The sequence below is a fragment of the Palaemon carinicauda genome, chromosome 2, assembly GCF_036898095.1.
Source record: "Palaemon carinicauda isolate YSFRI2023 chromosome 2, ASM3689809v2, whole genome shotgun sequence".
NCBI lineage: Eukaryota > Metazoa > Arthropoda > Malacostraca > Decapoda > Palaemonidae > Palaemon > Palaemon carinicauda.
In genome coordinates, this window is record NC_090726.1 from 43,899,286 (window position 1) to 43,918,761 (window position 19,476).

Below are 19,476 nucleotides of genomic sequence, written 5' to 3' on the forward strand. Positions count from 1 at the left end.
AAATCTAACCGAGACCCTTTATGTTAATAGGCGTAGAAGGAGATGATGATGATGATGATGATTCCTAAAAACATTTAATTAGGGAAGGATTAAATAAGTGTCTCACCTTTTTCATGTCTTTAATTGGAGAGGTTACTTTAGTAGATCCATCAGGTGCTTTTGCTGAAAGAGAGTCCACACTTTTGAAAGTGATACTATCAGAAGGTTTAAGTGTTTCACTCACTTTAGAGGAGTCAATCCCCGGTTGGATATTTTCCAAATTTTTCTTAACTGGACTATTATCAACACTACCCTTCAACTGATTATCATTATTTTTCTTTACAAAGGCTACATCTAAATTACCATCATCCAATTCATCACTCTCAGATATGGATGGAAGAACTCTAGGATCACTTTCAACTCCCTTCGTTTCTGTGTCTTTCACTGCGTCTTTCACTGCTGGACCTTTTGTAGACACTACCACTGGCTTGGGATTACTAGCCACCAACCCGGTTTTGCTGACAGCAGCAGATGTGTTGATAAAACCCTTACTGAGAGCTTCTGCTGCCTTCACAATGATGCGACCATCTGCTGACTTGACAACTGTGAGTTTTTGTGGCGTGGATTTGACAGGAGGTTGTGAAGACGGGGTTGATACATGGATAACCTTGTTCTGCCTGCAATAATATATGAAGTTTATTTTAAATATAAGTGGTACAGTAAAAAAAAAAAAAAAAAAAAAAAAAAAAAAAAAAAAAAAAAAAAAAAAAAAAAAAAAAAATCGAATCGCAAAACTGAAATTCTGAAAGCATTTTAGTCATCAAAAAAAAAGAAAAAAAAAAGAAAAAAAAAAGAAAAAAAAAAACATCAAATTGCGAAACTGAAATTCTGAAAGCATTTTAGTATCATCAAAAAAAAAAAAAAAAAAAAAAAAAAAAAAAAAAAAAAAAAAAAATGAAATTCTGAAAGCATTTTAGTCATCAAAAAAAAGAAAAAAAAAAAAAAAAAAAAAACCAAATTGCGAAACTGAAATTCTGAAAGCATTTTAGTATCATCATCAAAAAAAAAAAAAAAAAAAAAAAAAAAAAAAAAAAAAAAAGAAAGAAAGAAAAAAAAATATATATATATAAATATATATATATATATATATATATATATATATATATATATATATATATATATATATATATATATATATATATATATATATATCAAATTGCAAAACTGAAATTCTGAAAGCAGTTTAGTATCCAAAAAGAAAAAAAAAAAAAAAAAAAAAAAAAAAAAAAATGGTCAAATTGCAAAACTGAAATTCTGAAAACATTTTAGTATCATATCCAAAATAAAAAGAGGACAGAAAAATCAAATACAATGCTCACATTCACAGTCATAGTTAAAGCAACTCATGAGCTTTAGAGAGAGAGAGAGAGAATTTTAATAATGAAATTATTTCTATAATCACTTGGTGTTCATATTACTACTCTATCAAAGTTGCTTATATGCTGATATCTACCAGAAAACTGGAAATTTCTCATTTTCACTCCTTGGAGTTGTCCAGTCTCTCTAGCACATTACTGGTTCCACATGGACGTGTATGGCAGTAATACTGCGAGTAGACATACTGAAAGATTGCGTGAGTGGGGTGGTCAGTCTAACCACCTTAACTAGCGTAGTCACTGACACCTTGCAGGAACGTTTATGGCTAGATTCTAGCTACACTGAAAACATACATATTAAAAAATGATGTATTTGTGTTGAAACAAACTTAGCTTTAGGGTAGACATAGCCATTAAACCAGCTTCGAGAGAGAAGCAATACGAATGCCGTGGGAGGATCAGAGGAATAAAACTTACCCTGACACATCAGCTCCAGAAGTACTACCATCTGGCTTCACAGCTTTCACTACAGCACCCGAAGCTTTCATCATTCCAGGGTGAAGGATGGCATAATTTGGGTTGTCCTTCAGCCATGATTTCACTTCTCTTAAAGATGGTGCTTCTGATCCTGTTGAAATTCATTAGACACATTGTAATGTTTCAAATAAATTAATATTACAGAAGATACTGTACTTAAAAACTTTTAAGTTCCAAGAAGCTGTTCTAAGTTGCGTTTTAGCTGTTCTAAGTTGGGTTTTAGCTGTTCTAAGTTGGATTCTGTTAAATTTTGTACCAGGGTAGGCCTAACCTGAATCCTATGCCTATAATTTCCAGCTACTAACAAAAGTAAAAAATTAGTCCTGTTTCATATACAGTGGTTGGGAACTTTCTAATCTCATTTGTTTAATTGTTTCACCAATTGAGGCATCTGCAATGCTATCTGTAACCCATTTGGTCATCATTTAGTTGCTTTATGCTAAGACACTAACCAAATAACCAATGTTCTCAATACCTTGGGCTGTGACTCATCTGGACTGTGGCATTTCTCAAACTTGGACCTGACTTTGCTAACTTGACGATACAGTTTAGGTTACTTTATTTGTATACTACAGTAATACCCCAGGATATGAAATTAATCAGTTGCGAAGTGGCTTTCGTAACACGATTTTTCCTTATAATGAAGGGCCAAATCCATTTGAATCATTCAATACGCTTAACATAACATTGTGAATTTCGTTTTGTATCCTGAGTGATTTTTGTAATAGAGGAGAAAGAGAAAGAAAAAAAAAATTTTTTTTGAGTACAGAGACTTTCGTATCTTGAGGTTTTACTGTATAACAATTTCAGTATAACTTAACCATTATCTTATCTACTTTCCATACGCTGATACATGTGTTATCGAAGAATCAGCTTGCATAGCCGGTGTAAATGGTACTAAAGACTCTTTAAGACCTTTCTTTACTATCAGTTGGGTTGCTTTTAAACACTTGAGATTTAGGGTGTCATTAGTAAGTTTTCATTACTGAATGCTATGATTTGTGGAATGTAGTGGGTAAGCCATATGCATAAGAAACTTGCATACACATGTTATGTGCAGCTGCTATCAAATAGATTAAAATTTTTACCTCTGCCAACGAAGTTGGATTAGGTTATGTTTTATCCCCTGTTACCTCTGCCAATGAAGTTAGAAGGAGGTTATGTTTTACCCCGTTCATGTGTGTGTGTGTGTTTGTTTGTGAACAGCTTCCTGGCCATAATCTTATTTGTAGTCATGAAACTAGTAGGGATTAACTTATGTAAAAGGCTGGAAATGATTAAATTTTGGAAGGTCAAGGACACGGGTCAAGGTCACGGTCAAACAAAAGGTTGAAAAATAACTTGCCGCGGCGGAGGTCTGTGCTCTACTGAGTGCCCCTCTAGTTTGGGAAATGTAATGAGAAGGGATGATGAACAGTCTGGTTTGTAAAAGTAGAAGATGACCTGATGAGAAGGGATGATGAACAGTCAGGTTTGTTAAAGTAGTAGATGACCTGAAAAAAATGCCTAAGAAAATGAAATCCTACTGTAATACACGCCAGATGTTTACCTGAAAGAATCTTCCCCGTCGTCTTTTCGTATACAAGCACTCTTGGCTCGCTCTTCAGGGCTGCAGGAGTGACTCCCGGGATCTGATGTTCCTCCAAGTCCTGGAAATCAAGAGACGATAACGTCAAGTTTTTCCATACGAGAGAAGGTAATTGATAATTAAGTACTTATCTAAATGGCAACTGATTACAGAAGGTTCTCAACCTAAACTTAATTGATTCCAAGAAGCTGTTTGTAAGTCAAATTATTTGTACATTCAATTTTATTAAATTTAGGCCTAGGGTAAGCCTAACCTCAATTCCATGCCAATGATTTCCAGCTGCGTAAGTCAACAAATAGTCGGGTTTCATATGAAATAGATATCAGGTTTTAACAAATGTTTTTCTACTGTATTGAATATATTGTTTTATTACGGTATTTCTTTATCTTATCTTTGTTATCTTTGAAGTTGAGGTCCTTCTGTATACACAATACACACAAGCCCAGTTCTCACTACACTATTTAACCCTTTTACCCCCAGGCTATTTGGAACTTTCCAACCCTTAACCCCCAGGGGTTATTTTTATTTTCAAGCACATTTTGCAGTATTTTTTCTAAATTGCTCTAACAGCCTTAATTTTTGTCATAGAGAGGTCAGGTTGGTCTCATTCTCTTGGAAAATGCCTGAAGTTTCTCAAAAAATTATCAAAAATATGCAAAAAAAAAAAAAAAAAAAAAAATTAAATAGCAGTTTTTTGCAAGGACGTGCCGGTACGTCCATGGGGGTAAAGGGATGAGTTTTATGAAACGTACCAGTACGTCCTTTGGGGGTAAAACGGTTAACGTATTGATATAATCATCCACCGACTAACATATGAAATTCTGGAACGTCGAAGAAATATACAGAAAAATGTAGAAAAATAAAACAAATATAAAAAAATCTATTACCCTCCTCTCCTTTATAAGTATTTTTCTTTTTGATATGATAGGACAAGCTGCATACCTAGATGGCAAATCAGCAGAATGCTAAAAACCATGAGCCTAAGAAGAAGAAGAAGAAGAAGGAGGAGGAGGAGGAGGAGGAGGAGGAGGAGGAGGAGGAGGAGGAGGAGGAGGAGGAGGAGGAGGAGGAGGAGGAGGAGGAGGAGGAGGTAATACGCTTGAAAAAGTACAGTACACTGGAAACTCGGGTCAATCTGCTCAGCAGAGAAACATTTGCACTATGTTTGAAATTGAAGATCAACAACTTCAAACTATAAATCTATGGATATCATTTGTGTTTGGTAGCAGCAGGAGAAAAAAAAATCATTTACTTTTGAGCCACACATGAAAAAGCCATATTAACATGGTGATCATAATAAAAAACATGTAAAGTATATTCATATCTTGAGCTAAAAAAAAAGAAGAAGAAGAAGAAGAAGAAGAAGAAGATATTAATCAAGTGCATGTGAGTGTGCAGAGGCATGTGTGAAACAACATAATACAACTTGAATATACTTTGTTCATTCCCAAACCCTAATGTTGCTTCTAACTCATTCACTCCTTCACTTTGCTGCTTATCTAACTTAAATATGACTTAGTGCCACTCACAACAGCTTTGATTTAGGGATGCAGTAGCTATAATCATGCTGACCCCGTATAGTCACAGAAGCTAGTGTGCCAATTTAAAAGTTTAAAGGCCACTCATAAATGACAAGGGACAGTGATATTGCCCTAGCTTGCAGGACAAGGCCCTTCATACATGGCAATACATATGATCAGAGTCCAGGCCCCTCTCCACCCAAGTTGAGACTACGGAGGGCCAGGCAATGGCTGCTGATAACTCAGCAGGTAGACCTATAGGCTCCGCAAACATCCCCTCCTTAGCTCAGAAGGACGGTGGGATTGCAGACACTACATAAAACTTCGTATTGACTTTGAGTGCGACTCGAACCCCAGGCAGGGACATCTCCAATAGGCCACCGCAACCCCTCTAAAGTGCCGAGCAATTGTCCCGAATCAAGACACTAACAATGTATTTTGAAATTTAAATATAAATGTCTGGTTTCAGTTCCAGTTTTATCCATCAGAAGAGATGCTCACTAGAATGTCAGCCGGGCAAGCCTAACAACTCCCTGTAGTGCCCAACCACAGCAGTGGCCTCCCCAGTAAACGGCTTAAACTCACGGTCACAGGATGGGATTGATCTGTTGTCATGCGAATGCTAGGCTAATACGTTAGCAATGTACTAGCCAGAAGGCTAGTGGTGCAGGCCCAATCCCATTAAGAGTAACCTTCCATGATTAGAAATTAAGTGGACTAGCTAATGTGCAATACATATATATTACGACAGACTAGATTTGCCGGATTTGGATACTGTAGAAACCATCAGTTAAACTTTCAAGTTTCAAATGATCACACCATCACTATAACATGATTACAGAAAGTCCTCAATTTACAAACTTGATAGTTCAAAGAAACTGAAAGTTAAATTGTTTGTGAGTCAAATTTTGTTAAATTTTAGCCTTAGATAGGCTACACTAACTCGCATGCCTACAATTTTCAGCTGCAAAGGTTAACAAATAGTCCCGTTCCATTTTGTAAATGTCATCATGAAGTTTTAATATATATGAAATTTATGAATTCAGTTGGATTTGTGTTTACATCTCCGAATGTTTAGCAGAAGATTTTATTTACTGTCGAGTTTAATGACATATCAAAGTTTAATTATGGACTTGCTTTCTCATACTTTTTTTTTAGTTTAATAACTTTATTTAGTGAAGATATGATTCAATTCTTCGGTAATTCATAACTAAGATTATCATTAATGTTAGAATTATTAAGGAGCAAAGTAATGCTTAAATTTTGTGAATTATGGAGATGGTTTGGGCATGCTCTTTGCACTCCACAAGAGAGATTAGTTAACCAAACGTTCAATTGGGCTCCACAAGGCACTAGAAGAGTTGGAAGGCCCAGGCCTATATGGCTGTGGACTATGAAGCGTAAAGTAGATGATGAATAGAGATGTATTCAATTAAAAGCTCTAGATAGAGATGACTGGCGAAATCTAACAGAGGCCCTTTGCGTTAATAGGCGTAGGAGGAGATGATAATGAAATTAATTCAATGTTGTTACTGTTCTTATGAATTGATGGGAGAAGTAAAAGAGGAAGGCCAAGGTTCGGGTGGATGGATGGAGTGAAGGAAGCTCTGGGTGATAGGAGGATAGATGTGAGAGAGGCAAGAGAGCATGCTAGAAATAGGAATGAATGGCGAGCGATTGTGACGCAGTTTCGGTAGGCTCTGCTGCTTCCTACGGTGCCTTAGATGACCACAGAAGTAGCAGCAGTAGGGGATTCAGTGTTATGAAGCTTTATCTGTGGTGGATAATGGGGGAGGGTGGGCTGTGGCACCCCTAGCAGTAATAGCTAAACTCGGTTGAGTCCCTTGTCAGGCTGGGAGGAACGTAGAGAGGAGAGGTCCCCTTTTCTGTTTCATTTGTTTGATGTCGGCTAACCCCCCTAAATTGGGGGAAGTGCCTCGGTATATGTATGTATGATTACTACTCTTGTTTATTTATTTCATTATTTACTTTCCACAATGGGCTATTTTCCCTGTTGAAGCCCTTGAGCTTATAGCATCTTGCTTTTCCAACTAGGGTTGTAGTTTAGCTTATAATAATAATAATAATAATAATAATAATAATAATAATGATAATAATAATAAGAGCAATCAGAGATTTCTGACCTTCGCCATGGCCTAAGATTTATCTGTGGTGGAAATTTTGTCAAAATCCGTCAATTTATGAATAATAATAATAATAATAATAATGATAAAAAAAAAAATATCCCGATCATCTCCAAATTTAACGGGGTCGTCCATGACCTAAAATCTATCTGTGGTGAAAATTTTGTCACAATACATCGAGTAGTTTTGATGTAATCCCGTCCTTTAAAATTGTCAAGTATTCAAATCCATGACCTAAGATCTATCTGTGGTGAAATTTTCGTTAAAATCTGTAGAATAGTTTTGATGTAATCCTCTCCACAGACACAGACAAATAAATAAATAAGGGATTTTGACGAATGAAAAATCTATTTCTGGGCGAGGGAACTGTGTCGCCCAGTGAAATGCTCCTTATAGCACCATTTCTAAGGTATAAATACTGCTAAATATACCAGAGAAAAAAGTTGCATGGAATGCCAGGAATTTACCCAGCTCGCTCACCCTTATAGTGTCGGTATGGTAACTGGTGTGTGTTAAAACCACTATTAGAGGTCCCTTACCCATTAGTCTTCTCCTTCCTCAACATCCCCCGTTACTACGAGGTGCTGTTCTACATCTGACTACTGGCCGCTACTATGGCTACTGCCCCCTCCACCCCTTCATTTAGAAAAATTCTTTCTACATAAACAAATTCTATGACAAAAAAATTTTTTTATAATGACTCAAGATGCTTTCAAAGTTATCTAGTCATACAATAGAGTCACCAATAATGCAAGAATTTGGTCGACCCACGGCCTCAGCAAATTAAAAAAATCGCAAAATTTCAAACACACCGGGAATAACTCCATTAGGGCAACGGCAAATGGCAACTTACCCAGTCAAACCTCTTCGACTACCCTTTTCCCTTAATTTCTATGTACTGTATTATACCATATTTTTTCTGAAATGAAAGTTTTTATGACTAAATAAAACATTTAAAGTTCAAGTTTTAATTGATGACTATATAAAAATTTAGAAAGTTTTAGTTTTAATAACTTGAAATAGTTTAAAATTAAACACATGATGGGGGTAAATACTGTAATTTCCGAGTATAAGACGACCTAAAATTAGGACAGTTTCAATTAATTAGGTCATATCTGTTGTACAAGACCACTGTACTGGTGAACTGCACAACCATCAGTGTGTAGTATAGGCTAGCTTTTGCTATATCATCGAAATCAAAATGAACTCAATAAAGGTACTTTCATAACATGCTTCTCCTAAATCTCCACCTAAGACGGAAACCAGTGTTTTGTTTACGTTTATCTCAGATCATGATGACCAAACGAACGCCTATAAACATCTGAGTTTAGGTTAGTTTACTTTTTCCTTAGAATTTCAAAATAAATTAAAAGAATGCAATTTCATATACAGTAATGTTTTTCCTAAACATGGCGCCTGAAACGGAAACCTTTCGTTTGTTTGCGTTCCATCCCCGATCGTAACAAACACGAACGAATTTACACATCCAAGTGGTAACTGTTGATACTAAGAGCTTATAGTAAATATTGCTATTACAATTATTCAACTTACCATATCTCTAAAGATTAGGAAGACCATTTTGGTTGCATTCAGTCAACAATAACAAACTACTGATAACAGTATTATAATTTATGATAATTCTAAACTGTTACAAAGGTTAATTGTACATCCCATTTCCAAAATACTTTTCCTAACTTCAATGGAAAGTCAAGTTTGACTTCGTATCAACTTGTACCCACATCAATTATGGAACCAATGGGAGGGGGGGGGGGGGGAGAGCACTAGACTAGTTTTAAATCAAAAGTTATCGAACAATTGTGTTTCCGCTATAATGTTCGATGTGACAAAGATGATGGTGCGAGACAGAAGAAAGTGAGGTTAATTTGAATAATCATGGATTTCTAATGAAAAATTAATATTATGCTAAAATAAATACTATTACTAGCATCAGTAACACTACCACTAAAATCACCAAAAGGTTAGAAAAAGAGAAAGATAAAGCTTGCTGAGAACAAAACCACAACTCAAAAGTTTACATTTCGTCAGCTGGACTCATACATAAAAGTTAATTTTGTTATGGAATTTTCCATCAAATAAGCCATTTATTATGAAATTAAGCAAATAAAAGGCAAGCTAAACATGGTTTGGTTACATTTATTATCAGTCACCATACCTAAGCCTACCAATACTTGAGAAGATGATAGATTTGATACATTTTGTGGCGCACGCCTCGCAGACTTTTTACGCCTTCGCAGATACAGGACATTTATTTTTGAGAAATAGTGACCGCACAACTCGAACATGCATATTTTGGGACCGTACTGTATTGCATATCAGCATTTAATGTCGAGGGGGTCCAGAGATTGTGGAGTGGAATAGTATTATTTCAACTTGAGATGCAAGTAGGCTAGAGGGAGAATTGTGCAGCGAGTCTCAATTTGAAAGATTTAACAATCAACTGTGGTACATTTCTGTGAATGCCTCACGCTGCAGTGGTTAGCATTTGCGGCGATCCTCTAAGCTTTGCAATGATGCATTTTCTTCGTGCGTGTCTTTGTGAGTATCACACACGCTTTTACATTGCAACGGTATTTCTTATTTCATGCTCGCAAAAGTAAAATAAGCCAAAACTTGTCATTCTGCGAGTCTAGCATAGGGATAATATTGGTAATACACTGTTTGACAGTATTCCAAGAAGGAATAGGCATGCTAGACAATCTAGGCTCACATATTAATATATATACATATATATATATATATATATATATATATATATATATATATATATATATATATATATACATATATATATATATATATATATATATGTATATATAAATATTTATAAATATGTTTTATATATGTAAAACATATACAATATATATATATATATATATATATATATATATATATATATATATATATATATATATATATATATATATATATATATATACTGTATATATATATATATATATATATATATATATATATATATATATATATATATATATATATATATATGATACTGTACTGGTTGCAGACGCAGAAGAGAAGCTTGGCCGATTAGTGACAGAATTTGGAAGGGTGTGTGAGAGGAGGAAGTTGAGAATTAATGTGGGTAAGAGTAAGGTTATGAGATGTACGAGAAGGGAGGGTGGTGCGAGGTTCAATGTCATGTTGAATGGAGAGTTACATGAGGAGGTGGATCAGTTTAAGTACTTGGGGTCTGTTGTTGCAGTAAATGGTGGAGTGGAAGCAGATGTACGTCAGAGAGTGAATGAAGGAAGTGTTGAGGGCAGTTAAGGGAGTAGTAAAAAATAGAGGGTTGGGCATGAATGTAAAAAGAGTCCTGTATGAGAAAGTGATTGTACCAACTGTGATGTATGGATCGGAGTTGTGAGGAATGAAAGTGACGGAGAGACAGAAATTGAATGTGTTTGAGATGAAATGTCTAAGGAGTATGGCTGGTGTATCTCGAGTAGATAGGGTTAGGAAAGAAGTAGTGAGGGTGAGAACGGGTGTAAGAAATGAGTTAGCAGCTAGAGTGGATATGAATGTGTTGAGGTGGTTTGGCCATGTTGAGAGAATGGAAAATGACTGTCTGCTAAAGAAGGTAATGAATGCTAGAGTTGATGGGAGAAGTACAAGAGGGAGGCCAAGGTTTGGGTGGATGGATGGAGTGAAGAAAGCTCTGGGTGATAGGAGGGTAGATGTGAGAGAGGCAAGAGAGCGTGCTAGAAATAGGAATGAATGGCGAGCGATTGTGACGCAGTTCCGGTAGGATCTGCTGCGTCCTTCGGTGCCTTAAAAAAGACCGCGGAGGTAGCAGCAGTAGGGGATTCAGCGTTATGAAGCTTCATCTGTGTTGGATAACGGGGGAGGGTGGGCTGTGGCACCACTAGCAGTACCAGCCGAACTCGGTTGTCCTTTGTCAGGCTGAGAGGAATGTAGAGAGGAGAGGTCCCCTTTTCTGTTTCATTTCTTTGATACCGGCTACCCCCCAAATTAGGGGAAGTGCCATGGTATATGTGTGTGTATATATATATATATATATATATATATATATATATATATATATATATATATATATATATATATATATATATATATATATATATATATATATATATATATATATATATATAATTTATAAATAATTGAATTTAATATGTTGCATCTCTTGTGATTTACCTCAACTTGACCTAACTTGGTTGCATAAAGGCAGCTAATCGTTCAAAGGGCTCAGTTCGCTTCCCCTTACCTTATCCCTAGACTAAATGCACTTTGTGCTTCTTGATTATATTATTCTGATTAAAACTATAGGCCTATTTAAACAATAACGACAGAAAAAAATTTATAAGACTGGGGACTAATTTTACAAATACTACTTTATGGTCTGACAGACACCATTTAATTAACTCTCGTTATGTGTAAATTTCGCGCTACTTGAAAAACCCGAAATGCGTCAAATTTCATAACTGCAAAAACCACCACAAAATGCAATTTCCAAAAATCACCAGAAAATGTAACTTCAACCGGGAAATTTTATATAAGAAATCACCAAATTCCATACAGCGTAACATTAAAAAGCAAGTCAAATGTAAAATTAGCATCAAAATCCGTAAAATAATATTGTACAGTACCGCATTAAAACTCACCAAAAAACGCAAGTCATACTTATGAAATTCAATGTTAGAAAACACCAAAGAACGGGTCAAAATGTAAAATTTAGAGATACAAATCGCCAAAATATGGAAAATTTTTAAAATCAACAAGTCGAAACGTGATATTGAACATTAGTAATCGGCAAATAACACTGCACAATATTTAATGGCCATGTAATTTTAAAAATTACCAAGTAATATTAATAAAACCATAAAATGTACAATTGAAAAGAGAGAGAGAGAGAGAGAGAGAGAGAGAGAGAGAGAGAGAGAGAGAGAGAGAGAGAGAGAGAGAGAGAGAGAGAGAGAGAGAGTACTCATTACACTATCAAAATAATTCAATACATTAAAAAAAGTAAGAGAATGATAAAAGTATCGTTAGTAACTTTTTAATCATTACGTAACGCATACACCCACAAAAACAGCAGAATGCAAATCAGCTGTTTTGTTATAAGCACTAGAGTCTTGTCTTTTAACCACAGTACGATACAATAGTAAACAACTGCCTTTATTAACTTTGGAGAAAAAAATCACTGAGGAAATATACTGCCAACTAAAAGAGAAAAGGCAGTAGCCGAAGGGGGAGAAAACCATAGATGGGGTAAAACAATGTTCATAGCCGCTATGTGGGTACACTCGGACACACTATTCTATCTTATTACTCTTCCTCTTATTTTGTTATGTTTTTATAGATATAGAAAAATCAATTTTAATGTTATATGTTCTTAAAAAATTTCATTTTTCCTTGTTTCCTTTCCTCAATGGGCTATTTTTCCTGTTGGGGCCCTGGGCTTATAGTATCCTGCTTTTCCAACTACGGTTGTAGCTTAGCAGGTAATAATAATAATAATAATATTCTGCTTGGAATCGTGGAAAGCTTTGTTCAAAACAGGAGGAAACAAAAATGATTATTGGTGGGAACTTATAAATGTGCAAACTGCAAAATATATACGTAATTATATGTTTATGGTAATAATGTTATATGTGCATAAATATATATACAGTATATATATATATATATATATATATATATATATATATATATATATATATATATATATATATATATATATATATATATATATATATATATATATATATATATATGTATGTTAATCTTGTGTAAAAACATGTATATGTAAGTCTATGTATGTGTCTGTATATGTATACCAGTATGTGTACATGTATGTATATGTCTATGTATATATTATGCATGTGTTTATGAATGCCTGTCTGTGTATACGTATGTTATATGTCTTTTTATATATTTATATATGGATGTGTTTTATATATACATATAGTTTTGATTATGTATTTATATAGATAAGGCTACCGTTATTCATATAAACTGTATTCAAAGTCAGAACAGGAATTTACCGGACTGTGACGGGCTGAGAGAAGGTTGTGACTCAAAGACAGGATGAAAGCAACCGAGTCCCTTTATTACAGACACTCGCCTTTATATACAAAAACTCATTGCAACAGAAAATTTCCTGTTCAAACGTTTAACAGTTAACGGTGAGAAAAACATACATGTTATATCATGTTCTTTTTAGTGCGAGGGGAGAGCGAAGATACAAGCACAATATATACACAAAATGAAAAGTCATTACTACGTATGATCGTGTGACACACGGTTGGTACATGTCACCAGAAATGACCCTTTTTGGCAGGTGTCTAATGAGGTTTGATCTCCGCCCAGTAGACACCTGATAACTGCCCAGGTAACTGGTATGGGAGCGTCATTGTTCTATAAACCTCTATAGGTATGTTCGTACGTTTACTTTCCCTATAAAATGTAAAGAAACCTCTCTCAATAAATCAGTCCTCTTAAGAAGTATCACGAAACTAGTCAGAATTTAATCTAATATTTCGTATTTTCATTTTCCCTGTGGTTCTTCTGCATCTGAGCATCACGTTTCCCTGTGATTTTTATGCATATATATAAACTGTATATAAATATATATATATATATATTATATATATATATATATATATATATATATATATAATATATATATATATATATATATATATATATATATATATATATATATATATATATATATATATATATATAAATATATTGCCCGTCATCTCTATCTTGAGCTTTTAATTCAAAATATATATATACATATATATATATATATATATATATATATATATATATATATATATATATATATATATTATAACTCAATTAGATGAAAATGACAGCATAAGCCTAACATTGTTTGACTTGGAGTAGGTAGCTTAGCCTGGTTCTTAAGGGTGATGCAGCCTTTTCTTAATATAATAGAATGAGGTTGTTTGTGATTTGCCTATCATACATCCCTAAGTGATAGCTCTTACTTCTTTCAATGTTATGCATCGGCTGTAACTTATACTGTACGCTCATATAAGCTTGGCATTATTAGGCCACAATTTTTGGGTAACCTGACCAAGGCTAGCCTAAGCTGGACTTATGACCTCAGGTCATAAGGTCTTGGGAAGTCATTCAGCAGTGGTGAAGCGGGGGAAAATCTTGTTGTTAAATCTTAAAAGTAGAAACTGAGGGGTTGGATAATAAGAGGGAAGAAAAAATCTGTAACTGTGAAGTATTATGCTAAAGGGTTGGTACAAGGATTTCACGTGGTGCCTATGGTAAATTGCATGATGTAAACTGACAGCACTAACTAGATGGGATAGTCTGGGTTACTCATCTCTTTCCACACTTTGTTCTTATATACATTTCCTTAACAGTTAGTATGGGATATTTTACTGTAAGTAGAAACCTTTGAAGAACTAAGAAATTGGTCAATACAGAACAATCTTTACAGAGCATAGAGCCAGATATCAAATTTCTAAACGACAGTACAGTATATATTTTTCAACAAACCCTTAAATCTTATTCATTATCTATCCTCTCTCTATAGTGTTTGGGGGGTAAGACATCCAAAAACATAGCTGTGATTATTCCATATACATCAAAAGTCAAAAGAAGTATCCATCAAAGACCTTGGTGTACATTTATAAAATCTCTAAATCTCTTTAGCCCAGTGGAAACAATCATTCAAGAAGCAGTTAGAGCATATCTCACACATGAGATGAGAACATTGCTAGTCCCAGTATATGTAAGATATAAACTATACACTTTCTAGAGCAGCTCTACCAATCCAATTACAATCCCTGGAATGAAACATAGAAAAAAATTCATTCTTTCCTCGTCTTTAACATCATAATTCTCGAGTTAGAAGAAAGTGTTCTTGACTTGGTCCCATCTTGTTTCTTGATATACAGACTGCTAAAGCTGAAGTGCTGATCTAATCCACAGCTACTCCTCTCATAGAACTAATGGACTGTAACTGTGACTCTAGTAACATTAACTTCTTGACAGGTGATGACTCTCCAAGAAGCACACCATCCTTCTAGAGGGGCATTGTAAAATGAGAAAGATCCGGAACTTGTAACATGACTCCCTCCTTAGAAGACGTTAACGAGAATACCACTATTCTAATAGAGTCGCACGCAGCTTTTAGCGAGGGGTATGTTCCAGGACCCCTTGTGAACAGCGAAATTTCGAGAAGCGTCAGAAACTTATTTTTCCTTTTATGTCTTTATAGAACCTCCCCACACTGTTATGAAACTTTCACACAGTCCCATGGACACATTTAGTCATATGTGATTTATACTATACGTATAAGTACATTGCTGAACACTGTGCACGTGTTAGACTAGCCTAGCCAACCTCACAGATTCAGGATTGGAGTCAATTGTATTATACACCTTCACTACAGTACACGTAGGGCACTGCAGAAGGTTACGGGACATGAATCAATTCTCTGAAATTATTTGATTTAAAAGAAATATTTTACTACTTATGTACCTAATCTTATTCCTATATAATTTTAACTAATTCAGTATGGGATACTCACCTAAAATATAATCCAACAACACTGAATAAAATTGACAGTAAATTAGCTGTGCAATAGATGAGAAAGATAACAATATTTACAGCACAGAAAATCGTAGGCGCCATCGTAGGGTTTGAGTGAATAAGTAAAAACTTTAATGAAAGTATCACAAAACGCAAGAGTAAAAAGTAACACTTGTATATGTACAGCTCGCGCAACGCAAAGTGGAACATGATAAGGAGATATACTGCCTGGACTAGCATCATTCTTTCGAGTGATGTCATGCTCCATGGGCCAATCAGCAGCCAGGACACAAATTATCATGCCCTAATTGACCGACTCTCATCTGTCAGCCAACAGCGTATGGTGTAAAATCTTGTGTAAGCAACAGACAATATACGCAGACTTGGCGCAGCGTCAACAGATCCAAAACAAGGATATTTTCCATCGTGCACTTGTTCAACCATATTTTCTTTGTGATATTTTCTATTATGTATTTCAATCTAGTTATCATATTTTCATTGTTTTCTAATTTGTTAGGTTAGAAAATTATTTCAATGATAAAATGACATAAATATTTGATATTTTTGGAGGAATTTGGTACATTTCGAAGATCGCAGTGAAATTCGGGATCATGGCTCGCCAGAAAGACTGCATAAAGTGAATTTGCGAAACGGAGGGAACGGCCAAAGTCTTGACGGATTCTTCATGATAAAAAATAAAGTTTTCATATATTTGATCGGTCCTAAAACTGGCTGTAAAGGCATCACCCTTAAATGAACATAAGGGACACATTCATCAAGATACAAGAGAGTTCCTTAAAGACTCAGAAACTTGTGTCCCGATGCTACGTTTGATATACAGTACAGTATTGAACCGTTTGACCAGATCCAAAAAGTTTTGAATTCTCCTCTCCAACCGAAAAGCCTGAAATGAAACCGACGCTATTTTTAGTCTCAATGATTAGACAAGATTTCTAACAAACAGTCTACATACAGAAGTACTTTGCTTCCCAGAAGTAGCCACTTCACTATTGAAGCCATCACTCTTCTAAAAACCTGGGGAACTGTGCATAACACAAAATTATGTATTTGAACTGATAAATTTTGTCTTGAAACATAACCATGAGATATCTGTGAGATTCTGTGTGAAGAGGAACAAGATAATAAGTGTCTGACAGGTCAACTGGAAATATCCAATTTTCTTTTTTAAACTGCTACTAAAAAGCATGGAAGGACTCTCCATGAAAAACCTTGTTGAGATTCAGAACCAGAGATGAAAAACATTCAAAATTGGGTGCCAATCTCCAGTAGCCTTCAGAACTAATAAGACAATTGTCAAATCCTGGAGAGGAACTAGACCTTTCCAAATCACTCCATATTTCTCCTTGCAAAATGTTTGTCATTTATGGAATGTGAGAGCATGAAGATAGAGATTTTGTTTATCATGGCTAACAGAGGCTTAATACTACTGACAACCAAAGGTTTAGTTGAAGTTGAGCCAAACCATGACAAAAACAAGTCTTTCCCAGGCTACCATGGATAAAAGGGCTTAATACGACAGACAACCAAAATTACATCACCGTGTTTTATAATTAACTTGATCAGTTCCTTTAAACAAACTCCTACCTTTACCAAAAGGAGGACTTAATAATAGATGTCAACAACAAGGTGTTAACTCCTTAAACATTTGTATTACAGTACCCCCTTTTAAGGATAGTTACAATATATTTGTGCCAGCTTCAAAGAGGAATAGGATACATCACAAAAGCAAAGAATGGGAATCTTTTTGAAAAAAGGCACTTGCCAATGCTGGAGCTCTGATCTCCCAACTCTTAGTTACATTTTACATGAAAAAAAAAAAAAAAAAAAAAAAAAAAAAAAAAAAAAAGAACTAATCTAGACTTATATCATTATAAGTTATTCAACCACTTCAACACTGCTATGTCTACGTGTTTTACCCTATAGAGTAGTAAGAAAGAGAAGCAACATACACATACATCTATGTAATTTTTTGTTCCTAACCAAGCAAAGCAGTTTTTATACATTGGGAGGGGTTTAAGGCAATTTATTGTTTACCAGAGTTGCTAAAGCTCCACCCACTATTCATTTCTGCCAATAAATATCTGATGGACGTCATGACCTCATCTTCATATGAGGTAAGGGAGAAGAGGTTATCTTGACTACTTAGCCAGTGAAGGATTATTGTAGTTTTGTGAGTAAACACTATGAATGCGAATTCTAAACGATTTTTCTCATTTTTTTGCGTTACTTCACGTAACCTTTTTTTCAGTGCGATGGGTGATGATAGTGCTTCTGAATCCGGATCCGATTACTTGCCAAAGAGCTCAGATGAGGATTACAGTGATAGTGTTGATAATTACTTAAAAGAGGACCATGATGAGGAGTTATTTGAAAATAATGAATCTATTGTCAATGAAAGTTGGTGGGTCACGCCGGATCCATTCAGTGACACACGTCCAGAACAACACCAGGTTTCAGAGAGGAGGACGATAGGATCTATGCTTGTACGCCACATTTCAGCTGTCCACGTGATTCATTTTCTTTTTTCTTTGATGATGATGTAATTGAAAAACTGTGAATGAATGAATTCTTGGGCAGTAAAGTATTTCAGCTCAACAGGAAAGAAGAAAAGTGGATAGTCTTTTAAAGAAGCCTTCTACTTGTAATCTTATGTAAATAGCTTTTTTAAGGTAACGGGTTAATAAAATGCCAAGTATGCATATTGACCCCGGATTTTTGGTAGAGATAATATCTCGAGCATGATTTCTTTTCCTTCTGAAATTTTTGAGGTTTGCTACCTTCAACCTAGTCAAAAAGAACAAGCCTAAGACTTTTATTGGATTTGTTGCACAATTGTAGTCAGAATCTGCTCACACCAAGAAAGGATATTGATGTCAATGAAGCATTGATGCTCTGTAAGGGGTGGTTGGAATTCACAGTTCCTCCGAACAAAACGGTCCTGATTTTGATTAAAGATTTTCTCTTATGTCCTTCAGATCCACGTAGGAATGGCTACTTGTGGAACCTTGAGGTGTATTATGGGAACGTCTCGAGTTTCTCCATAATTGACCAATTTATTTCAGAGATAGTTGTAGTCCAACTCATGAAAGATTTACTTGACAACGGCCATCATTTAGTAACTGATCATTGGTATACCAGTTATCGTCTGGCTAATTATTCATTCACTAGGGACACCTCACTAGAGTAGTACGAGCTGGTAGAGGACCACCCAAGAAAATGATGACAAACTTTCCAGATACCAGTCAATTTTTGCCACTCACTCACTGTCAAGTACATGGATAAGAAGGTGGTCATGTACTGACAACTTTGTATACAGCTGGCATGGTTGAAAATGCAAAACGTACTTCGGTGATAAAACTGTATTCTAAAATAAACCACTGTACAAAGATAAATATACCATCCTAACGGGCAGAAATATAACAGCGTAATGGGTATTGTTAACATGGCCGACCAGCTGTTTAAGCCATACGCCTTTGAAAAAAAAAATCCCATGATTGGTTCAAGAAAATTTGCATCACTTTCATATTTCGGATATGGCTGCTTTCCTACTTCACTTACAAGAGCCATGCATATCATATGTTGAAGTCACATGGGATCTAGTATTGCAACATAATACTGGTGGCCGGGCTACTACTAGTACTAATAATAGGAGTGGTAATATTATTACTGAGTCCATTACTCAGTGTTTAGGGGTATGGCTAATGGTATGTCTGATCATTTTTTGGTGG

General features: G+C 35.1%; 1 protein-coding gene across 3 annotated transcripts in view; it reads right to left on the reverse strand.

Moving 5' to 3' along the window:
• The window catches only part of LOC137624385 (death-inducer obliterator 1-like), a 124,334-nt gene that overhangs the window by 34,463 nt on the left and 70,395 nt on the right, over positions 1-19,476 (reverse strand). For 2 of the 3 annotated variants that reach the window (XM_068355121.1, XM_068355114.1), the window contains 3 exons: positions 3,442-3,541; positions 1,833-1,983; positions 107-656 (listed from right to left, as the gene is read on the reverse strand). In XM_068355121.1, the coding sequence (XP_068211222.1) occupies positions 107-656; positions 1,833-1,983; positions 3,442-3,541 (801 nt within the window). The remainder of the gene's footprint in view (positions 1-106; positions 657-1,832; positions 1,984-3,441; positions 3,542-19,476) is intronic. The other variant, XM_068355129.1, reaches the window with a different exon arrangement.